The 17,009-nt window shown below is 41.9% G+C and overlaps 2 protein-coding genes and 1 long non-coding RNA gene across 5 annotated transcripts in view; 2 read left to right on the forward strand and 1 right to left on the reverse strand.

Moving 5' to 3' along the window:
- LOC134751170 (inactive dipeptidyl peptidase 10) overlaps positions 1-17,009 on the forward strand; it is a 348,960-nt gene that overhangs the window by 321,636 nt on the left and 10,315 nt on the right. For all 3 annotated transcript variants that reach the window (XM_063686543.1, XM_063686545.1, XM_063686542.1), the window contains exons 4-8: positions 5,671-5,798; positions 6,291-6,454; positions 9,014-9,231; positions 9,840-9,942; positions 10,651-10,772. In XM_063686543.1, coding sequence (XP_063542613.1) covers positions 5,671-5,798; positions 6,291-6,454; positions 9,014-9,231; positions 9,840-9,942; positions 10,651-10,772 — 735 coding nt within the window. The remainder of the gene's footprint in view (positions 1-5,670; positions 5,799-6,290; positions 6,455-9,013; positions 9,232-9,839; positions 9,943-10,650; positions 10,773-17,009) is intronic.
- The window catches only part of LOC134751181 (uncharacterized), a 456,797-nt gene that overhangs the window by 248,934 nt on the left and 190,854 nt on the right, over positions 1-17,009 (reverse strand). The window lies entirely within an intron of this gene.
- The window catches only part of LOC134751176 (cytochrome c oxidase subunit 4 isoform 1, mitochondrial-like), a 222,464-nt gene that overhangs the window by 165,353 nt on the left and 40,102 nt on the right, over positions 1-17,009 (forward strand). The gene's annotated exons all lie outside the window — the stretch shown is intronic.

Below are 17,009 nucleotides of genomic sequence, written 5' to 3' on the forward strand. Positions count from 1 at the left end.
GTACCATATTTTAAGCAAATAAAGAATATTTATTATTATTATTATTATTTGTATCTCCTTCGATATCACGGGTCTATAAATCCCGGTCTTTTGATAGGCTTGCGTGGGGATATAGATCCAACACGTAGAGGCCCCTTGGAGAGCTTTAATGTCATGTAGAACGCCTGCTGGAACCCGTTCACAGGCGCAACAATAGACACCCATGAACCGGTCGCAGCAGGCATTGGGTCTATTGCAGAAAAAGTGAACAGTATACCGGTCTATGGATTGAAGTTTGGGTGGACAATGAGACTGGGCTATTGTAAAGAACTCCGGACACCTGTCATAACAATGTTAAAACACGTTATCGAGGCAGGTGGTGACTTGCCGCTGACTAGATGGGCCCCTGAAACTGCCGTCGTGAAGACGACCAGGAGCAACACCGGTGTGAGCGGCTCAGGGGTGTCGAGAGGTGTGCGCCGCTTTCTACCCAGTGGCTGTTAGCAGCCACTGTGCCAACTCGCGTCTTATGCATCTTTCACTTCCAGCCCTGAAGCATATAGCTCTTACGACTCCCCTCTGGACGGCCAATGAAGGCAAGCCAGAGCTGAGAGTCCTGCGGGTCCCCTTGGGGTCCACTCCGACCGACGAAGACACGCCGGAGACGGAGACCCTGACCGACTCTCTAGAGCACTCGGGTCCGTGGGGTCGTCACTCCCCAACAGCTCGCCACAAGCTGCCCTGCGTTATTATTATTATTATTCTCTTTATTTATTCTTTTTCTTATGTTAGGTTTTTTATAATATGCATATAAAATTAAAATATAAAAACACAAAACAATACAAAATACATATAAACAAATTATAAAAAACCTAACCTAGGGTGCCGCCAGCAGCGGGGCAAGGCCCAAGCTGCCGGTGGTCAGGGCCGCAGAGAGAGGAACCGGCGGACTATCCGCGCCGTGTCCAAGATCACCGCCTTCTGCATCTGACCCTTGATCCAACCACCTAGCAAGAGTCTCTCAAGGTGTTGGTCGAGACTCTTCGCTATGAGACCGTTCGCTGAAACGACTATCGGGACAATGATCGTCGAATCAACATCCCACATGGCGGTTATCTCGTGAGCCAAGTCTAGGTACTTACTGGACTTGTCCTTCTCGGCTTTCACGAGATTCTCATCATGGGGGATGGTGATGTCGACGAGCACGGCCCGGCGCTGCGATCGATCTATTATCACAATGTCAGGCTTATTGGCTACAATAGTCCTGTCAGTGATGATAGATCGATCCCAATAGAGCGTGGCACGACCATTCTCGAGAACTGGCACAGGTAAATACTTGTAGTACGGTACTTCGCAGTCCACAAGGCCGTATAGAAGAGCAAGCTGCTGGTGAATAATCCTGGCTACGAGATTATGTCTGTGCAAGTACTCGCCGTTAGCAAGATGAGAACAACCGGAAATGATATGCCTGAGTGACTCTCCGGGACGGCGGCATGCCCGACAAATGTCGACCGTACCGTCCTTCAGGATATATTTCCGATAGTTGTTCGTCATCATAACTTCGTCCGCAATTGCACAGGCAAAACCCTCGGTTTCTCCGAAGAGGTCCCCGAATCGTAACCAGTTCACCGACGCGAGCAGGTCTACATCGGGTCCCGTGAGGGCCTTGTAGAACCGCCCGTGTAGCACCTTACTCTCCCATACCGCCTTGCGGCCCGCAGCACTTTGTACCACAGGTTTGTGCAAGTTCTCGTTTGCCAAGGAGAGTGGCGTGAAGTGCCTGTCCACTGCCACCACATCACGATGCATCCCACACTCGTTGTTAAGGAAATAATTCCTGAGATTGCACACCTCGCGGTTGTGGAGATCTTTGGCGTTAAGGAAGCCTCGACCTCCACACTTCCGTGAGATGTACAATCTCATAACTGACGAGCGTGGGTGTAGCATACGGTGTGTGGTGAGTAGTAGACGGACCCTCCGATCCAGGGCGTCCAGCTCGGTCTGAGTCCACCTTAGTATGCCAAAGGAGTATATGAGTATACCCAGGCGTTGAAGGCGCGCACTTTATTGCCTCCTGACAAAAGACTGTTAAGGACTTTTGTGAGCCGACTGAAAAAGCGCTCCTTCACCGACCGTCTAATACCCTCGCCCTCAATACCCAACGACTGTGACATACCAAGGTATTTATAGGTTTCTGATTCAGAGATAGATCTGAAAGACATTGTCTCAGAAAGTTGTAAATTTGTTGAACTTACAACCTCCCCCAGCTGTACATGCATAACCGCACACTTATCGACACCAAACTCCATTCTGATGGCGGTACTGAAAACTTCTGTGGTTTTCAATAGCACCATCAAGTCTTGGTTATTTGGCGCAAATAGCTTGAGGTCATCCATGTACAGAAGGTGAGAAATGACTTCACCCTCTCTCCGAAGCTGGCAACCTAACCCTGAATCCTTCAGCAGGGTGCTGAGGGGATTCAGAGCTAGGCAGAACCACAGGGGACTCAGACTGTCACCCTGAAATATTCCTCGCTCGATCCTTATAAAGTCCTGCGGGCCAGGGCGGTCATCTCCACCTCCTGGTTGACGAAGGACTGTGATCCATTGCCTCATACACGCACTTAATAAGGATATTAAAGCTGCATCAAGTTTATACAGCTCCAATACCCTTCTCAGCCATGAGTGAGGCACCGAATCATAGGCCTTCTTATAGTCAATCCAGGCGGCCGAGAGGGCCCCCCTGTTCCGCCGAACTTGCTGGCATATGGTCATGTCTATGAGGAGGAGCTCTTTAGTACCACGGGACCCAACCCTACATCCATTTTGAGCGGAGGCCAAAATGTTGTTAGCGACAATGTGCGCGTTAATTTTTGCTCTCAAAATGGATGTAAGGAGCTTGTAAAGTGTAGGCAAGCACGTGATGGGTCTGTAATTCTTTGCTTCCGTGGTACTACCGGACTTGTGGAGCAGGAAGGTTACACCAGTTGTTAGGGAAGGTGGGAGGGAACCGAGCTCTAGGGCTTGTTGGAACTGCGTTGCCAACCGTGCGTGCGAGCATCGAAACCATTTTAGCCAGAAGTTGTGCAATCCGTCCGGTCCAGGACTTTTCCAGTTCTGGGTCGTATGGATGGCACAACTTACGTCATCGGGGCTGATGGTGATAGCCCCCATAGGTTCGATGTTCTCGCACTCACGTTCGACAACGTCTATCCAACGGCCCTCCGTGTGTTCCACAGGCACTGACCAGATGCTACGCCAGAAATCAGTCATGGCAGTAGCATCCGGTAGCCGCACGTCGGACACACGAGAGTCGGCTTCCTCCCACCTTCGGTACACCTTCCTTTGGTCACTTTGAAAAAGACGATTCTGCTGGAATCGATCCACACGCTTTCTGTAGCGGCGAATACGGTTTGCCCATGCATAGACTTTCTGCTTTAGAAAGTCGATGCGCTCTGTGACATTGGCCATGTAGTCGCGGGGCCTGACATCCGTTCCCGCGAACGCCTGGTTCACAAAGCGCATTACTCGGGGGCGGTTGTTGCCCCCCCTAAAGCAGATCAGCTTTGCAATGAGAGTCCTAAACGAGCTGATACGTCGCTCGATCCGCGCTTGCCATGCAGGGACACCTCCGGCGGTCCTAGGTGCACGTTCAGCGTCCGGAAACTTGACTCGAGCAACACGGCACGCCGCGATGGCTCCGCAGTACATGATCGAGTGCGTATCATCTAAATCTTTACTAGTCCGTAAATGTGGCTCTAGTAAAGCGTTTAGGGCTCCCACTAGCGCTAGATTGCGTCTATTTATAGGCAGACGTGGTAATCGTGGCCTAGAGTTGGTTGTGGCGCGATACTGCGTAATCGCCTCTTCCAAAGTCCTCCTCAGTTGCTCATTAGCAGATGTACTCACGCTCTGACTCGCAAAATCCCCCTCGTCGGTACTAAAATCAACCCGCGGCGCCCCCGGTGCCAGGTCGGGTGCGGGCACCGGATCCGGCGACGTGGCGGGCAGATCTCGCACCGAGGCGGAGGCTGCGCGAGCAGAGAGAGCCGCCAGGCGAAGCCGATCAAGTGTCGCATCATCCAAACGCTTTAGCCGCTGAATGACGCGCACCTGATCCGATAATCGTTGCTCCGATACGGTGATGGTGGGTTCAAGAACCTGAAACAGTGGCAGTATTCTTGAACGATACGCGGATAGCTGTGTTCCCCCCTCTGTAGCCCCATAATAGGCGCGCATGACATTCTCATTAATGGATTGAGACCATCTCATGCGACGCACTATACCACCGGCAGCGGGAGCCGTGGGCGGGGCAGGATGTCCCGCAGGCCCCAAGCGTGCCGGCAGCGGTGGCCGCCCTCGTCGCGCAGGTGGTCGTGGCGGCGGCGGCGGCGGCGGCCCGCTCTCGTCACTGGACCCGTCTGTGTCAGGCGCCGTTGCAAACTCGTCGCCTGACGACGATGTGGACGAGGAACTGGACGAGGCGGGCGGGGGTGGTGGTCGTGCGCTTGTCGAATCCGCTATACGTGTTCGACTCCTCGTAATCATTATATTACGTTATTTACTGTTTATACGTTTATTTATCGTGCTACATTATGTTTTCTGTCATGTAAATGTCACGTCAGTGGCGTGAGTATTGATTTGCGTTCTATGCATTTCAGTCGCATTTATTTCACGATTCCATATATGACGTAGATTCCACATGCACTTGATAGTAAAATACACAATAAGTTTGCAATAAAAACGTATAAAAATATATTTATAGCAATAAAAATTTTACGAGACGTCTGTCATTGTCAGAGCGGTTTTTTTATTTTTATTATTATTATTATTAAACATATTTCTTAGACATCCATCTATTCCAATCCACATTTTAATGAAGCCATTATATATATAATCTGTCTACCTTTGAACTCACCCTTTTCAAAGTGCCTCTAATATTCAATAGGCGCAATTCTTTTATTGCACAGGACGAGGCTATTCTCGACGTTTTCTTTTATCCCTCGAGAACTATTTGGGGAACTATGCGTTCGGTTTCTTTCCCTGGCTTGATTGACCAACGATCAAAGGGTTTTAGGACTGAGAGCGCTTAGTGGAGAAAGTTTTTTTTAGGAAAATGTTCTCTGTGACGATCCGATTAAAAATACTCAAGTCTAAGGGTCGGTTGCACCACACTGTTTGTCATCGTTAAAGAGTTCGCTAAATTTTATTGTATGGAAAGTTTCATAGTAAACCGCCGCGGCGCGCCCGGTGACGTTGATCAGTCCGTCAAGTGCGGATGGTGCAACTGGCACTTAGTGCATGTTGCACCATCCGCATTTAACAGACTGATCAACGTCACCCGGCGCGCCGCGGCGGTTTACTATGAAACTTTCAACTCAATAAAATTTTGCGAACTCTTTAACGATGACAAACAGTTTGGTTGATTCTTGGGATTAGTTGCCTAGCGGACCCCAGGCTTTCATGAGCCGTGGCAAAATGCCGGGACAACGCGAGGAAAAAAAAAACTGGTGCAACCGACCCTTAGTTGTTAATGATAACGTTATTTTCAAGTGACGGTTATCTATATACCTTTGCCCACAATTTAACTCAACAAGAAGCCATTATTTTTTAATAAACCGCTAATGGGTCCACACGGGCAAAGTTTATCCGTAAGTAATTGACGGTTGCTGACGAATACTTTTTGTTGCAGAGAGAGCTAAACGCGGTAGACTTTAAAGTGTCGGCGGACCTCAAGTTCGTGCTGCTGGTGTCGGACGTGAGACCGGGCTGGCGGCACGCCAGGCTCGCCAGATACCACGTCTATGACGTCATCAACAGGTTAGTTATGCTGGCCATTTTCTTCGAATCGACAACCATTGTGCCTATTTTGCGTGAAAAATTAGGTAACTCTACTCTACCCCCAGCTCCTCCACGAAACCTGGCAAGATTTTCAGGTTGCTAACTACCTCCTTTAGTATGCACGGAGACCTGTTTCTGAGGTCTAAACTAAACAGCTTTCTGATATCAAAGATTTTTCTGCAAAAACAATTATCTTCAACTTATTACATAAATTCTTAAAATCTAAGTACCTAAGCTAAAAAATGGTATTAGTCAAAAGACACTGCTGAACAAAAGTCCAAGGACCTGTCTTCGGTTTGATAAATACATGGCCGCTGTTTGAAAATCTTTCTGTTCCAGCGGTGTTCTTGAATCAATGAGTTATAACTCATATCTTTATGAACTCACAGATATATCTTCGATATCATCATCCCATCGTCTAATGTGGTCAAGTGTACAGGTACTTGAATTGTGAATTTATTTTATTGACAGGAATAAGATCCCTATATCGCCAGTCGAAGATGACCGAACAGCGCCACTCCTGCAGTACGCGGAATGGTCCCCTACTGGATCTAGCCTGGTCTTCGTTCATGACAACGACATCTACTACAAGCCCAGAGTGCTCAAAACACTGGTGTGCCGAATTACCAATAATGGTCAGTAAAGTTCTACATTAGTGTAAGGCCTGAGTGGACGCTCAAAGCGGAACGTTCGGCGGGGAGTTGAGCGTCGCGTTGGGTTCACAAGTGATTTGAGCAGCGTGCACTAAGGCCGCTCTTATCCGTTTGCATTTTTTATACATGCACGCTGCATGCCCCGCCCCACTGCACGCTCAACTCGAACGTCCGAGTGGACCTCGCTTATGGCCTGAGTAGGCCATAAGCGAGATTTAGACTAGCAAGAACTTGCATGCAATTTTCATTACATTGCGGTATCTGATCAAACTTTTGAATACAGTTTACCTTAGTAGTCGGCAATGTAACGTAAATTGCATGCAAGGTTTTGCTAGTCTACGCCTTGCTTTACACTAAGATCCACATACTGGTCTGGCTTGCGTGTTCAATGCCTTGAATTCGCTAGTAAGGAAGTTCCCAATGATTTACACTTACCAGTTTTAACGCTAGCATGAAACTTGTAACACAAGCAACCGTACCCAATGTAAGCACCGCAGTACTCAGGGTACGGTCAAGTTCACAATCAACTTTGCAAATCAACATTCCAAAAACATATTATAAATATTAAAAAAATATAAAAATCGTTTATTTCAGATCTGCATTGCATTGTTAACGGTGTTAGTATAAAAAAAAACCTAAAAACTATGTTAAGTACTAAATTAATTAATAATAGTACAACACACGACCTTATTGTCAGTGTCTTAGAGGCGTGTATATATATATTTGGAATGTTGGCTTGTTTGTGAACTCGACCGCACCTAATGTAATGTGTAGTGTAGGTACTTAGGTAGTCAGTGTACACTAATGCACTTAGAGCATCTCCTGGCACTGAGCGGTGCTCTGACTGACATGTTATTTGTCATGTCCACAGGAAGCTTTTAGCGGGACACTTAGTAGCTGACCTTAAAGCCGTTCCAATTTTCGAGTGCTTTTACAATTTGTATTTTTACAAGACTCCGCTTCGCTTAAGTGGTGCTTTAAAAAGTGGATTAAAAACCAGTTTATTTACTTTAAGATTGTGGATACATCATCCATCACGCTTTGACAAGCGCAAGAGTTCGTTTTACTTTATCCACAGTGATAAACGATATGTGTATCATCATCATCATCATCATCATATCAGGGTTCTTTACCGCCCAGTGCTGAGCATAGGCGTCTCTTCTAGTACGCCACTTACCCCGGTCCTGAGCTAATCTCATCCAGAAGTGGTATGTGTATACGTTTAAATATGTATACAACCATTTAGCTAAGAACACTAATGTCTAATTTTTATACTACCTAAATGATTATGGAGTAAATAACTAGGAGCATTCATAACTTCGTATTTTTTTATTCATTTAAAGTTTTCAAGCCAGTTTAAACTAGTTCTTGATGTTTATTTGATCTAAAATTATATTCTCTGGCTTCTAATCTATAGCCTAAATAGCGATCGGTTACAGTACTGCTTATCTTACTTTAAAATTCTTCTTTTCACCTTTTTCAGCCTTAAGCAAAGCTTGCCAAGCAACCATTTCTGGAAAAAATCTCAGAGTAAACAACAATACATCAATATCAACGTTATCGTCCGTCGTTATCGTTTACTTGACATCAAAGAACACGATAAACCGACATATATCTGTGATAGGCGCGATATCCATCTCGTCAACGGGCTTTCAATATAATAAATGGGATGAAGCTGTACTTAGGAACACAAATTATTCAGAATATCACTCGCAATGTTATATTTGTAAAAGTATTGAGAGCCAGAGCGAACGAGTACATTGAACCGTGTTTCAATATTTTGCTTTCACTGATATAGATTTCCATGTAGGTGCTTAAAATATTGCATTGCATCTCGAAAATATTCACATTTTAGGTTACTCCAGTGTAACCTTACTTTATGCAGGGTTTTAGTTTTTATATAAACGGATGGAAGTGGAAAACTGCCTATTCCGGAATTATGCAAAATCCCACATCGAGCGCATTCGTGTGTCGCCAATCCTTACAGAAACTATCAGCGGAGACGTGATTACGCGGTGACCCACTTCTGAATTTCTAGAAAGCCTGTGGCCCGCCAACTGTATTATGTAAGGCGAGCAGACTTCGTGTGGAGTCTGCGGCGTTGGCGATACGAACTGTTAAAGGTGCCAAATAGGCGATAAGCGGAAACTTTGCGGATTTGAACGGAATAGTATTCTATTAGAATCTTAAAAGTACGGTAGGGCTAAAAGACATGTGGTTAAAAGATACACGAGAGCCGACTCGGAAATCAACATTTCGTTTGGAATTAAATAAGAAAATGGTTTACGTATTTAGGTGATAAACACCACCTCAACTAGTGGGTTCTCGACCACTGGCTGTTGTGTGCCCTTCGTTGTAATTGATATTGTTTTAAAAATAAAATATTGTACAGTTAATTGTACATTGTCTTAGTTACACTTATCCGCTTGAAATAATATCAGAATACCAGATAATTTAGTTCGTTGTTTCTGCCCCAGCACTGGTTCTTTCAACGGTCAGCAAGCATACGAAGTCGGTTTGAAATTAACCTTCGGATTCCAGGTGTTCCTGGGGTGATCTTCAATGGCGTCCCGGACTTCCTGTACGAGACGCAAGTCCTGCGGCTGGAGCGCGCGCTCTGGTTCAGTCCTGATGCGCAGACGCTGCTCTACGTCAGCTACAACTGCTCGTTGGTGCACCAGCACCAGTATCCTTGGTATGGGCTGGAGGAACAAGAGCCTCCGGCCTACCCGGCTATTAGGACGCTGAGGTACCCCAAGGTAGGTTGTTAAGACCAAGTCTCCAAACCGCTATTTTATGTCAGCCATAACTGCTCATTGATCTATCAGCACTACGTACACGCACTCACACGGGCTACAGGTGTATTATGGATAGTTTTATCGACATGATAAAATAACTGTCACTTTTTAACACCGCGGGATAGAAAGTGACGGACACCGTTTTATCACGCTGTCACATAGACAAGAACGACCATCATATCCTTACTGGAAGAACAGGAGCCTCCAACCCACCCAACCATTAGGACCAAGTTTCCAAGACTTCCAATCTACCAAAGCCCCATTCTATCCCAGAGATGTTCGTGATTTCGGACTGATAATTCACAACCAAGCTACGGAAAAGAAAAGAAATAGAGTTAGACCAAGCTAATTGGCAGCGATTTTGATAGCCTAGACTATGCAAGTGCTATTTAAACGTCATAATTTCATAGAAGTTTAACGTTTAAAATAACACTTGCACAATCTAGGCTATCAAAATTGCAGGCAACTTAGCTTGGTCTAACTCTATACTCTTTCTCTCAAAAGGTCAATCATTAAGTATTTAAACGGCATCTTATGTTATCAGTTTATCTAAACGTATTTAATTACAGGTGAATACGAACAATCCAGTGGCGACGGTATACGTGGTCAGTTTGAAGACGCCCAAGTTCCTATTCCCACACGCGATACAGTTCACTCCGCAAATTGACAAAGGTAAGATCACCTTACTTAACTGCCACTTGACTCAGACGGTTTAAAAGCTAGTTGCGTGGTGAGATATAGCTTAGTTTGGAACTTTGTCTACTGAACATACGTATTATCACGTATACGTATACGTGATAATACGTATCAGAGGGCCTGCGAAAAACGAAAATCTAAATTTCGTTATCTGGCTCTTTATTACTATTGCATATTTGAGCGATAGAGAGGCAGACAAAGAAATTTCAATTATGCTTTTTCGCGGTGTAGGACCTTAGTCGCAGCCGAACAAGCAAAACAGATAGAGGTAGGTATCAACTGTAATAACTTGTTTCTAATCTTTTGAATTAAGCAGATTAGAATACCTTTAAAACTTGAAGAAGATTTATCGAATAAACATGGAAAATTTACTTATTTCAATTAGGCTAGATGGTATAAATAAGTCTTTGAATCTGGGCCTGGAGTACCTACCTAAAGTACTTGCGCATAAAATAACCCATCGTAATTTTTATTTTTGATATGAAGTTGCCAATAAAATTTGTCTACGATACTACGGAACATAGGCGCGAATATTTAACCCATTCATACTTTTAAAAGTATAAAATTTTTAAAATAGGCTAGGTTAAGAACCGGTCCATCTTAGGTTTGCACCTTACATTTACACAGATAGCAGAGCATGATGGATTTCGCAGATAAGTACTAAATTGTGGGGTTATTTGCCAGACTGGTACGTCCGCTGGACGGCGTGGACATCGGAGCGGCAGCTGGCGGTGCTGCTGCTGAACCGCGCGCAGAACGTCTCCGTCATCAGCGCCTGCAGCGCCACCAACTACAACTGTCAGGACGTAAGTCTCGGGTGAACACCGCGCTTTGAAATGTACATGGTGTTTTTATTGAATCCCAATAACTTCGGCGTATGGCAGTACATTTAAACTAGATGGCACAGTTGATTTTCGAAAATTGTGTTTACACAATTGACACAGACAAAAATGACAATTTCGAACATCGATAGTCCAAGTTGCGTTTAGTAGCAAGTGTATGAACTCGTATAAATAACCTAATCAATATGATTTAGATTTAGATAAAATGGAATTAATTAGAATACTAGTCTTTGAGAAATCATCTTAATTTAAGCTCAGGAATGCACCCTTGAATTTAACGGCGTTAAAAAAACACGGTGTATTTAGGAAGCTCTTAGACAGGTGGAATATTTAAAGACGCATTTACTTACAAGTGGACTGGATGTAGAAATTGTAATGCGAGTTGTTGCAGTTGCTTAGTTAGTAACAATGATAAAAGTTCAGTCTTGTTTTCAGATGACGATAAGCCACATTTTTCACGCTTTAATACACTTTTGTTAATAAAGTAAACGCGCACAAACAAGCCACATTATTTGTTTAAAACTATTGTTATACACGCGACGGTTGAATTATTTTGCAATTACGAAAACAGTGGCTACCGGACGGCGCGTGTCGCCAAATTACATTTAAAGTGGGCTTTCAAGTACATGTACAAATTGGGTCTGAGTAACCCGACCTACTATAATAACATCCTGACGTTATTATGGGTAAATAACATTACATCAACATGGGTCTAATTAACCGATTTACTTGTTTTTAATCTGAAATTAAACGTTAAATCTCTGAATTATATACAGGCTGTAAAACTACACCTCAAACGATAAAACTTTTGTTTACAAATTCTAAAAATTATGAAGTCATTACAGTTCCTATTTTTCATACAAATTAATTATTATCTTCAATGTAACGGACATTGAAGATAAAGCATCATTCTATTTGACGTTGCTTGTCACGCTTTAAACATAACAAAATTCGCAATATATTGCGTTTTATAATAAACTAAAGTGTAAGTACCAAAAATTAACACACGTTATTATTATAAGTTGCTGAACATTGTTGGTCAGTTTGAGGAGTACAGCCTACAGTTTAGTTTATTGCTCCTGTTATAGGGGTCACCCGATATATTGCAAATTTGATTTCGAGATTTATCTCTAGCCTCTCAACCTCTGTCTCTTCTCTAGAATGAACGACCGACCTTAATGGGTGACAACGTTTTCCAATAGCTGCACAATAACTCACGCCTGTATCTTCACCCTCAATTACACTTCAAGAATCACTTGCCATATTTTACAAGAGTTCTAACGAAAAACCCTCAGACAATGAAGAATAATGATGAGCCAGCGTTTCTTGCTGATTACGCTCGCGGCTGACGACTGAATTATAATTTCCACATCAGCCATCTTGCAAGATTAATGAGGGCAGTTTTGTCACAGGATGTCACGTTTTTGTGGCTTGATGTTGCGGAGATTTTATAAGTAAGGAGCGCCTTTGCTTTGGCTTTAGTGTGCCTTTAATTGCCGTTTAGCATTTTGCAAGTTCTTCTCAGATATACCTGTAAAATATCATACAAGATATCATAATAATATATTTGTTTTAGTTGCTTTAAAGTGGCCAAGTTCTTACGACGTATTCCATACATATTGGTACTCTCGTTGACACTGGACATAACATTCTTAATCTTTAAAAGGAAATCAATACCAAAATATTGCTTCTCGTATGTGTGTCGCAAAAACGTTGAACTTTAAGTAGGTACGTAAATGACCGTAAACCTAGAATGATCAAAATAGTACATTTCGATGATGAGGCAAGACTCGGGACGAGTGAAGAATGACATAACCGCACGTGTATCGAACGACTTTTAATAATACAGTTGCGAAAAAATAAGAAAAGCAACAAGTAAGGAATGGAATTCGAATGAATTCGAAACTTTTATATTATTAATTCTGTGACACTGACATCATTGACATTGACATTATGAAGTGGTGTTTTTCTAGCTTTTATTCGACTAGAATAGATTTTGTTATTATTATTGAACCCACTTCAATGAGTTTTTTTTTCAAATGCATATTCTATAACAAACCCCGCAACAGAGGTAGCAAAACCGTAGCATATGACAGTTTTATGTTAGGGTTGGTGATTATGATGAATAATTTACTTATTTATTGTAGGTACGTATGATTAATATGTATTAATACAAATTAAAGATAACCTTACTGCTGCTACTGCTGCTCTCGTTTCGGAGGCCAAGACCCTCTTTGGGTCGTTGAGCCATGTTAGTTAGTTAGTTACTGACCCTCTTTTTATTTTTTTTTATTTTATATTTATTGGTTCACCAACAATTGTTTAGACTTTGTTAAAGTATAACTACAAACGAACTAAGTATGGAGATAGGTCTATAGTTCGAAATTGTAGTGTCATCACCAGACTTATACACGGGCACCACCTTTGCTGTCTTCCATTGTGGCGGAAATTCTCCCGTTGCCAGAGATTTATTGAATATTAATTTTAGGGTGTGAACTAACGCCGACGCACATGAATGTATGAAAATAGGTGGAATTCCGTCTGGCCCTGCGCCTTTTTAGGGTTCCGTACCCAAAGGGTAAAAACGGGACCCTATTACTAAGACTCCGCTGTCCGTCTGTCTGTCTGTCACCAGGCTGTATCTCATGAACCGTGATAGCTAGACAGTTGAAACTTTCACAGATGATGTATTTCTGTTACATAACACGCCGCTATAACAACAAATACTAAAAAGTACGGAACTTGGCCGGGTTTTTTTCTATCAATTCCTTTTAGTTTTTTTAATAGGCTGTCTTCAGTAATGATGGGAGCAACAAAGTGAAGGCTGTTATTTATAAGAGGACTAGTGACTGTTGGTCACCAATATCATGATTACTGGTTATACCTTCCTTTGCATATACAGTTGAAAAGTAAGACGCAAACAGTTCGCATATTACATTGCTATTTGAAGTAGTACTTAACCCATTAGACATAACTGATGGATACACACTTGACCCTCCGCGCTTACATTTCACATGTGTCTAGAACAACTTGGGATTTTCCCTTAATTTGTCCTCTGTTTTATTAATGTATTCATTGTATCTTGCTTTTGATAATTTATTCAATTTTGATATAAACTTGTTTAATTTTCTACCAAAGTAAATAAATTAACATGTCAATATCATTAATGTTAAATAGGTTTCAATGTGTCTGTCATTTTGTATATGAAATCACATACTTTCCGTATTTCATTCAAATATTATTATGGAATCTTTAGAAAATATTAGTGTGCTTGAAAACGAACATAATTTTTTTTGTATTATATGTGCAGTGAATATAAAAATCAAAGAAACACAGCGTGGTCAAACATTTAGCGAGTAAAAGCCACCAAGAAAAGAAAGATCGTTTCTCGTCACATTTAGATTTTCTTTTAAAAGACAAACCTGGTATACCACTAAAAGACAACAAAATGTACTGTATTTCATGTAATACTTACATTCTACCAAAAAGCATGACATTGATCTTCGTTTGGCAACAGTGACAACCCTGACGCACAATTGCTACAGATTTGCTAGTTCGATTGCAGGGTATGTCTATAAGACAGAAACAATTGTAAATATTAAAACATTGTACTATTATTACCTAAATATCGTTATTTACGATTATTTGTGTATCGTATATTTATAAAAACAATATCGAATGTTGCCTTTGGAAACTTAAAACATTCTTGCAATAAGAAAATACGCCTCTTCTTTGAGAGGCGTTCCGTTCCATTCAGACAATTTATTAAGAACGGTTTTTCAACATTAAAAAATAAACGTGTTATAATTAGAGTTTTGAATGATTCACGGTTAGTTTCACTAGACTTATATTGACCGGGATATAGACCGTGATTACCTTTTGTATTATTTGTGAGCTCCCGATATTTCGACGCAGTTACATGCATCATGTTCACACAGGAAAATTGCACAATTTCTGCGGTCGCCCAAAGACAATTTTCCCCTGGAAAAACCTGGTGTATACAAAGTTGAGTGCAGCTGCGGTAGTTCGTACATTGGGCAGACCAAACGCACTATTGCCTGCAGAATTAAAGAACACATTGCTGCGGTCAAGAACAATGACGTTCGCAAGTCAGCTATTGCTCAGCATCTCCTTGAGTCGGGTACAAATCACTGGATCGAGTTGCATAGTCCCAAGGTCATTTCGACAGAACGCCACTATATACCAAGATTGGTAAGAGAAGCCGTTGAAATTCACAAATACAAAAATTTTAATCGTGAAGATGGGTTTAAACTGTCAAATGTGTGGAATCCTGTGATTTGTTTGTGTAAAAAACCAGTGATATCCGAATCAAACACGCGTAGTGACACCGTGAGTGTAGTGCGTTTGGACAGACCAACGAGTGTGAACGCGACCGGACCAACAAGTGTGAATGCGACCGTTGGTAACGTTGAAAGTGAACGCAGCCGACGCGCAAGAATGAGGGTAGACAGAGCGCTGTCTACACAACTTTGACACCCACCCGCTATCTTCAGTCACCCGTGAACATGATGCATGTAACTGCGTCGAAATATCGGGAGCTCACAAATAATACAAAAGGTAATCACGGTCTATATCCCGGTCAATATAAGTCTAGTGAAACGTGTTATACTTATAATGATGAAGAGGTAAGTAATAAAATATGAAATATGCATATTTTTCGTATTATTAACAGTAGGTTTTTATGTTGATTACGACGTTTAAAGGAAACTAATATTAACACTTATCAATAAGTAGTCATGAATTGGAACAAGTAAAAATTTAAAAAAATTGGAAAAGTAAAAAGCACTAGTTCGCGAAAACCAACTTTCCGCACGCTAAACAGCCACAAAAAGTAGCACTTTTTGAGCAACTGTATTAAAAAAGTTTTTTATTCACTTACCAGCAGCCCAAGTCGGAGCGTCCATCTTGCTCTAGCTCTACCATAATCATCATTGTTGGCGTTCAGTACTTGATTGTACGGTGATAATAATCATACCCTGCAATCGAACTAGCAAATCTGTAGCAATTGTGCGTCAGGGTTGTCACTGTTGCCAAACGAAGATCAATGTCATGCTTTTTGGTAGAATGTAAGTATTACATGAAATACAGTACATTTTGTTGTCTTTTAGTGGTATACCAGGTTTGTCTTTTAAAAGAAAATCTAAATGTGACGAGAAACGATCTTTCTTTTCTTGGTGGCTTTTACTCGCTAAATGTTTGACCACGCTGTGTTTCTTTGATTTTTATATTCACTGCACATATAATACAAAAAAAAATATGTTCGTTGTTTTCAAGCACACTAATATTTTCTAAAGATTCCATAATAATATTTGAATGAAATACGGAAAGTATGTGATTTCATATACAAAATGACAGACACATTGAAACCTATTTAACATTAATGATATTGACATGTTAATTTATTTACTTTGGTAGAAAATTAAACAAGTTTATATCAAAATTGAATAAATTATCAAAAGCAAGATACAATGAATACATTAATAAAACAGAGGACAAATTAAGGGAAAATCCCAAGTTGTTCTAGACACATGTGAAATGTAAGCGCGGAGGGTCAAGTGTGTATCCATCAGTTATGTCTAATGGGTTAAGTACTACTTCAAATAGCAATGTAATATGCGAACTGTTTGCGTCTTACTTTTCAACTGTATATGCAAAGGAAGGTATAACCAGTAATCATGATATTGGTGACCAACAGTCACTAGTCCTCTTATAAATAACAGCCTTCACTTTGTTGCTCCTATCATTACTGAAGACAGCCTATTAAAAAAACTAAAAGGAATTGATAGAAAAAAACCCGGCCAAGTTCCGTACTTTTTAGTATTTGTTGTTATAGCGGCGTGTTATGTAACAGAAATAAATCATCTGTGAAAATTTCAACTGTCTAGCTATCACGGTTCATGAGGTACAGCCTGGTGACAGACAGACAGACGGACAGCGGAGTCTTAGTAATAGGGTCCCGTTTTTACCCTTTGGGTACGGAACCCTAAAAAGGCGCAGGGCCAGACGGAATTCCACCTATTTTCATACATTCATGTGCGTCGGCGTTAGTTCACACCCTAAAATTAATATTCAATAAATCTCTGGCAACGGGAGAATTTCCGCCACAATGGAAGACAGCAAAGGTGGTGCCCGTGTATAAGTCTGGTGATGACACTACAATTTCGAACTATAGACCTATCT

Source organism: Cydia strobilella, chromosome 21 (genome assembly GCF_947568885.1).
Source record: "Cydia strobilella chromosome 21, ilCydStro3.1, whole genome shotgun sequence".
NCBI classification, from domain to species: domain Eukaryota; kingdom Metazoa; phylum Arthropoda; class Insecta; order Lepidoptera; family Tortricidae; genus Cydia; species Cydia strobilella.